General features: G+C 37.0%; 1 protein-coding gene across 1 annotated transcript; it reads right to left on the bottom strand.

Annotated features, from left to right (window-relative positions):
- Positions 1–635: 635 nt before the first annotated feature.
- LOC109217390 (rab escort protein 1) lies at positions 636–7405 on the bottom strand. The gene is made up of 9 exons (XM_019381629.1): positions 6536–7405; positions 5883–6005; positions 5058–5157; positions 4048–4086; positions 3687–3933; positions 3531–3606; positions 2835–3033; positions 1239–1325; positions 636–1021 (listed from the first exon to the last, which is right to left on the bottom strand). Exons 1-9 carry the CDS (start codon positions 7231–7233, stop codon positions 935–937), a joined length of 1656 nt encoding a protein of 551 aa, XP_019237174.1. The 5' UTR covers positions 7234–7405; the 3' UTR covers positions 636–934.
- Between the last annotated feature and the right edge of the window lie 544 nt (positions 7406–7949).

Genomic DNA, 7949 nt, shown 5'->3' with positions numbered 1-7949 from the left:
ACCTCTAGTCCATATATAAAGACTAAAATTTGAAAAACATCTTTTTAGTAGCTGTAATGGTAGCAATAGTAGTGGAGGGGAAGAAAATTTTAGTGGTGGAAAAAAATTATAAGAGAGGTAAAATGGGTTAGAGGCGCTAAGGTGGCAAGCCACGTGGCATCCACCTCATCAAATATCAGTACCACGTAAGATTGCATGTCCACCTTGGACAAACTTAATGAAAAAGGGATATATTCGAACCAATAACATAACGAAGAGTACATATAAACTCAAAGTATAACGAGTGGTACACTTGATAGTACAGGAACATATTTAGCCATTTTCCTTATCTTTTAATACTACCGTAGAAAGGGGATATATGAAGTTCTTAAGGCATCATGAACATGCTTGCGCCAATTAGCATAGTAGTATCTAGATAAAGTAGAACTCAACATTACTCACTAAGCTTTTTCGACTAGTTAATTTTCACCTCACTAAACCCCTCAAGTTTATATAGAAAGAACTCACTGCCTCTTTAGGTTTACGTGCAGCTTCCAATCTCTTAACTTTGCCTCATCAGTTCTACGCATTCCTCAATTTGCACTTTTGACATGTCAAAATATTTCTATATAGAAACTAGGTTCAAGCCATGGGAATTCTCAGATCAACCACCGCAATAAAAATTTGCAAATGTAGGCAAACTCTTTAACACTACCAAGTCTCGTCCCAAACCTCTATACTCAATTCTGTTCATTGTAGGCCGAAGAAACTAGAAGGCTATAGATATTACTCTTACACCAACAAAGTATTTCGCATAAACACATTAATATAGGTATATAGGGACATAAACCGCGTGAACTATATTTTCGTCATCATTATCGATGCAAACTGTATTATTCCACCACCCATTGGTCAGCTTAAAATGACAGCATATCCAGCAGCATCAATTTGGTCTCTAGTACTCGAGCTCCTCGACAGCACCCTCCTCCGATGAGGCTGTCTTGGGAAAGAATACTTCACCAGAGTACAGCTCTTCAAATATCTACACAAAAATAGCACAACACCAAATGGGTCAGTGTCTGAGGATCTACCCTTCTCCTACATCATTATAAGCCCTACATATATGCATGCAAACAGGCCATGGCAAAGTAGGTAAAGCACAAGATGAAAGAATAAAAAAGGCGACAGCTGTCAGGGGAAAAAGAGGATACGGACCAGAGTAAAAGAGGTCAATTTAAGAAAAGCAGAATGCATATTACCTTTTCCGTAGCACCCAGAAGATCATGGTAGTATGGACTCGCATCTGGCATGGAGGCAGAAATGATGTTATCTAAAACATCCTGAAACTGATGGACAAAAATAGGAAAAGTCAGGACAACACGCCAGGCATAAATTTGTACTCAGGGATCATTTGGTAGCATGTCGCATGAACTGAGATTATTAAATCATAGATAAATTATTAATTATTTGGGGATTGTAAGGTGTATCACAGCCTGATATTCTATGTTTGCCGTTTGGTACAATTTGCTTAATCCCCATGTGGTATCTTAACAGTAGCCCACCCAATCTTGCGTTTCACATAAATTGAAATACCAGTCCAAGAATAGTCTTCATGCAAAACAATGGCTTTCTCTAATCTATACGAAACTAGATTTATTGACTACACTACAGTATTTGATTTTTCCATCACATATTCATCTCCATCCAATGTCCATCAATCTAACACTAGTTATCCATAATTTTCAACCATAACCTATAATGTACAAAAGAGGAGTCGCGACCTGGATAAAAGAATATAATAATTGTTGGGAAGAAAACAGAGAGAAGAAGAAGATTGTTGCATAGTTAGCAAAACTTATATAATTCAGGACATAAAAATAAAATGTTTTTTTGCAAAAAGGAGAAGAGAAGAATAAGAAAGGGAAAAATCGAAAAGAAAAAAAATTAAGGGGTGGAGAACATTAAATTGCAAGCAGGAGAAAGAAATACAAGGAAGACAAATGAAAGGAAAGAGACAGAGGAATCGGCTGAAGGGAGGGAACAAGAGGAGGAGATAGGAGGCAGAAAATCATAATGTCAGCCACATGGCCTTTTTTCTCTTGGGTATGTAGATCAACCGACAGCAGGGTAAAGCAATCTGCAAGGAAGAGGAATAGCTGGAGGTAGCAAGATGTAACTGGAAAGGCTCTGTGTTGGAGGGAGATGAAGGGTAAGGAGGAACAGAAATGAAGCAAAAGCTAATTTAGCCCTATTTATAAGTGGGGATCTAAAGGGTAATTCTCACACATTTTCAAACGGAATACTCACACTTAATCCCATGGAATCTAATCCATGGATTTCGATACCACACCTCTCCGGGACAAAAAAAAATGAGTGAATTGGGCGATAAGCAACTGCTCTAGTCTGACTTTCAACTCTGAACAAAACACGGGTGATAAACTCCAAGAGTAATTAATTCCTATGTGGCAACCAACTAATGCACTATGCTCAGCCACACTAATGAGCATGTTTTCTTTTTATGTATACACTAATGAACATGTTAGACATTCTATATAATAAGTTGATAACCTCTAAGTGTGCAGAAGATTCCAGGCCAAAATAAACAAGATAATCAAAAACCCTAAAGGAAACAAAATTGACTGAAAGCAAAGGCCCAAAAGGCGAACTGGCTTGATAGCCGTTTCAGTATTTTTACAAACAAAAAGCATTATCAAAATGAATACCACATTTCCTTCGCGAAATAAAAAAAAAAAAAAAAAGACCAAAGGAAAATTCATATAGAAACAAAATGGAAGCTGGCAGTTGTGTAGAGCAAAACCAAAAATAAAAAAGGTAAAAAGGGGTATTGCAGACACCTTAGTAAGCTCTTGAGTATACAAGACACTCCAAAGTAAAGCAGGTTTTGCATCTCTAGTTTCACTTTGGTTCTTCGCAGAATTATCATTTTCAGAGCTTCCAGAAACAGGAATGCAAAACAGTGCGTTGATAGCTGCATGTAATAGCTTCTTCCCCTGAACATCATCCTCACATATGGCTGAGAGATAAGTCAAAAACCTGAAAGAGAAAGCAACGAACCAACTGGGTTAGTGTAAGATACTTGAGGAATTAATTGAGAGTTTGTAACTCCAATTCCATAGAACTTAATTGTACCAATTGCTTTTATAATTAGAGAAATTCAAAATTAAGTGTCTGAAACACATTCTTAGAGTAGTTAGCATGGTTTTAGAAGCTTGACGGGGAACACTAGTATAGATAGGTAGCTGAACAAACTTGATAGATGCCTGTAAATGACTCAGGTTGAAATATATACATGACTTGCGCATACTTCTTGACACCAACTTGGTGTTTATTCGTGAAATTTTAGACTTAATGGAAGAAAAAAAAAGGTTAGTAACATGGACAATAACATTCTAAAAGTGAAAGGCAGGCTAAAGAGCGCATCCTAAAAAGATAATGAATTCTGAAAAATGATATGTTAACACCGATGTGTCAGCACACCCTACTGCACTAGAATAGTGGTGACTAAATAGAAATTAGGCAGGTGAACTCACATTCCAGAGGGGCAAACAGCAACATTGCTACTCAGCTGAAGGACATGGATTGCTGTGACCTGCTCAGGGAAGAGAGCTGGGGAAAAAATTGATAAGGTAAAAAATTTGAAATATTAAAATCACTTAAAAACAAAAAGCATGTTATGCATATCTTACATCGAGGAGGAAAAAATGCCAGACAATTGGCTTTATCCAATTTCAAAGAGTGCTTTGTGATGCATACACTCCTAGCCAGCTTCTCAGTTGTATTTTTTGAGCCAAAATCACAATAAACATTTTGCTGAGCATCAGGTGAAGAATGAGGTGGTGGTAATTGAAACACAAAAGATGAAGCTAATATCAGCTTATGGCTGTACAATTCTTGTTCCGAAGCCAAGCGAACACCCTTGTAATTCCCAGTAGCCTGTGAAATCATCAAGGTGACAGGTCAACAACTCATGCACTTCAAAAAGGTTCAATTCTACCAAATGAGGACGGTTAAAAGTCATTAAGAAACAAGAAGAGAATCACTACGAACCTTGTCCATGAGGAGAGAATTAACAGGCATCCGAAGAACCTGGAAACAAAGTCGAAGTAAAGATAGAAATTAGCCTCAGGGAAGACTACTAATGACACAACAATTCAAGGAATTCCAGGAAATTAAACATCAAATAACGAATATTGAGGAAAGGACACCATAAAAAACTTTGAATATGATGCTTAGCACAATAAGAACTTCATTTTGCAAATTTCCGAATACAATGTATAGTATAAGCAATGATGAAGAAATCAAGACAAAAAGATTACTTTTCGACTACACGAGAAAAGGTAACAGAAGAGAAACCAATCAAGATGATATCTTCTATTTGATGTCAAATGAAACGTAAAAAGCTGAGCTCATTCAACTTACCAAAAAATTAAAGTTAAGCTCATTCAGCAGTTGTTCAAATTAAAGATTAATTGAGTTTGACTGAACAGTATCCTTCAGGACGTAAACAACAGTGTCAATGCTCCTGAATGCTTGAAAAAAGCTTCTTTCAGTACTACAAGCAAGCTCATCAACATCTCTAACTGTGAAGCAGTAGGGATCACAAATGTATAGCTAGAATTGTGAGGAATAAGAAATCAAGGCCACAACTAGCTGCAAAGTTGTTTAATACACTTCCTGGCTAGAGCTAAGCTCCCCAAGTTACATGCTGGGAGAGCTGATAAGTCTCCAACTGCAAATTTGCGACCTCTAGGAGATCTCTTTGGTCCTATGTTATGCACCTCTATCACTTCCCTAGGGGAACCTTATGATGGAATTTTCACAAAACACGAACTTTTCTCTATTTTTAGGAGGATGGCAGGGCGTAAGATAATTATATAACCAAAACGCAAAAATGATCAGAAACATAATGCATATTTGGACATTGTCTGCTCTCCGCCATGCATTGCAATTAACAACACAAGGGAAAAAACGGTAAAGAATCTCAGTGGAACAAAAATGCAAAACTAAGTGATAATACACTGGAGTTGTCCAAGGAAAACACATGTTAAAAGACTTACATAAATGCATCCTTTTACTGCAGCACGACGACAAAAGGCCTGTGGAAGTTCCCCTTGACCATAAATGGGGTAAATCATAGCACCAGGTGCATTAGGAAACCTAAAGTTTGTAAACAAAGGGAAAACTATAAGAATTTGGCTTACGAGAAGGAAGCATATGACCATAAGATGTCAAGGCATACAAAGATAACTTTCCAACTCAGAGGGTCAATGATTATGATTAACTAGTCTCAAGATAGAATCCCCTTCTCTTTTTCTAACAGTTCCAAAAAATTATTAATTCTTGGGAGTATTTGCATTGGCAAAAAGACTAACCAAACTATACATAGAGCTTTCCAGGTTGACTTTTGAATCTCAGTTAACCTTCTTACCACTACAAGATCAAGGTTTTGACATAGCATATATGCTCCGCGAACAGTTCACAGACATGAAAAAACAAATTAAGTGGGTATTCCAAGGTTAGACCTCTTTCATCCGCACATGCAAGTATAACCTAAGCATGCATCTTAATGAACTATTATTTTCAGTATCAGGGATGAGAATTGACAATAAAAATAGATTAGCCTAATAATATCATTTTCAGGATTTCCACATTTAGGAGTATGAAGTTCAATTATGGACATAGAAGAAGGTAAAGCTAAAGCTAAACAGCCAGTAAATGGAAAGATACTTTCATGATTAGTAAACTACCAATTTATGTACAAATGGGCGAGGTACATTCAGGATTAGTGCACTACTATACTGTTTTATGTACAAAAATGGAAGAGGTACTTTCATGATTTCTACATGACTGTTTTAAGTACAAAGGAAGGGTGAGAGTATAACCTGCCAACGGATGAGTGATAAAGGGCCAACCGATCAATACCATCTTTTGTCTTAAGAACACTTTTGCAAACATCCCCATTCTCTTGGTCATAATCTGCCATTGCTATTGCATATAGAATAATCCTAAAAAGAAAAGATCACTACTAAGTCAGACGAATATAGCTAGAATCTAATGTACAAAAAAAAGATTTACTCTGATTCTAAAATTCTGGATAAACAACCATAAAAAGGAAAGTGGGAACTAACAGTCTCACGTTCATTGAATTGAAATGCTAAAAGGTGATAAAGATCCAAAAGCAGTGTCATTTATATATTAATTAACCATTTTCTTCTCCATATGTTGAAAGGCAAAAGAGCAGTACAAGCAATTATCCTCGCAGTTTAATTTGTTTACAGAAGTAGTTTTAGAAAAGTAATCGGTCTGCTTTTTGGCATGCTTTCAATCTAAAATGAAAAGCTTCCTACTTTATTAGGCTGCAACATCACAATCATACAGAAATCACACAATCAACAACTTAATATTTGATTAGGACTATTTGATTCATGAAATAAGCATACGACATAATCAAACGACAACGAAAGGAAAAGAAAAAGGAATAACAGAAAACAGGAAACTGTGACTAACAGAGAGAGAAAGGCAATTCGATCTGTACGATTTTAGCTTAGAAGAAAGCCCCATTTTGCTTAAAAACTCCACAAACGGACTCTCTAAATCCTCCTCTGAAATGCTCTTCCTCTCCCCACCATAAGCAGCGGCTGCTGCTTCAAAATGCCCTTGCACCAGCTTGAAGAATTCCATCAACTGAGTCTTCTCAGTAAACCCTAGCTTTCGATCCTTAAATATTGCGCTACGCGAATCAGGTACATTCTCCAAATTGCCCTCACCGTCGTAGAAAAAACTCCCGTCAATGCTCTTGAACTCCATGTACTGATTCACCTCCGACTTCAAAATTAAATTAATCATAGCATCAGCACACAACAAAACCCTGGGCCCACTCAAATCAATGTTAAACTTTCGAGATTGTTCCAAGGGTTTCGAGGAGTAAGAGGTGATTTCTACAGAGGAGTAGAGCGCGCGGGTGGTTAGAGGAACTCGGGTAAAACCCGAATCGGTGTCGGGTTGCGGAATTGAGGGTTCGGAGGAGGATTGAGATTGGATATATGAAATGAATTCGTGAAGGGGAAAAGAAGCATAGTGGCTACCGTATGAAGGGTTAGGGTCGAGGTGAAGGACTGATTTTCCGGCGGCGGAGGCAGCGGCGGCTAGTATGGACTCCGGCAGACCGGTGCCGACCACTATAAGATCGAAATTGGATGGTTCAATAGGAGGATACAACGCAGTTTCATCCATCGGCTCGGCGAACGACGAGCAGGCTATCAAACTGGTGCTTTGAGTTTGGAGGAAGGTCTATGATAATAGGGGAAGTGCAGAAATAGCGGTTTTTAGGACCCTTATTTAAAGATTAACCAAATTTTATTTACAAAATTTTTAAATTTAGCAGCCTCAAAATAAAGTGGAGTTTGAAGTTGATCGAACTTTTACAATGAAAAAAGTGGAGAGTTTTTTAGTTGAAGCAAAAGCGGTTTTTAAGAAGTCGTAAAATCTTAAACTATTGAGTACGTATTACTTTAGAAGGTAAGTGGACTGTTTTCAAATAAGTAGAGTAACATTAAATATATTATTTTTGTTATAAATAGAATTTTATTTATGGTGAATGTCTATATTTAGAGAGATTCTAGGATTTATTACTTGGTGGCTAAGTCACCCTCTCCCTATAAATAGAGGGTTCTATTCCATTGTAAATCATCCCAAAATTCAATAAGAATTTCCTCTCTCTTTCTCTGCAATATTGTTCTTGTTCTTTTATTGTTTTATAACACGTTATCAGCACGAGACTCTAACCAATTGAGTAGAAACTTTGGGTTTGAGCATAATGATTGTCAATTGTTCCATGAACTTCCTTCGTGATTAAATTCTGGATTTAAGGTAAGTGTTTTACCGTATTTTTCTCTTTTATTCTATACTTTGATTTTAAATACAAGCAAAGACAACAAAGTTTGATTAGA

This window comes from Nicotiana attenuata, unplaced genomic scaffold (assembly GCF_001879085.1).
Source record: "Nicotiana attenuata strain UT unplaced genomic scaffold, NIATTr2, whole genome shotgun sequence".
In the NCBI taxonomy this organism is placed as follows: Eukaryota; Viridiplantae; Streptophyta; class Magnoliopsida; order Solanales; family Solanaceae; genus Nicotiana; species Nicotiana attenuata.
Note: the sequence above shows the minus strand (reverse complement) of the source record. Positions and strands in the feature narration are given on the sequence as shown.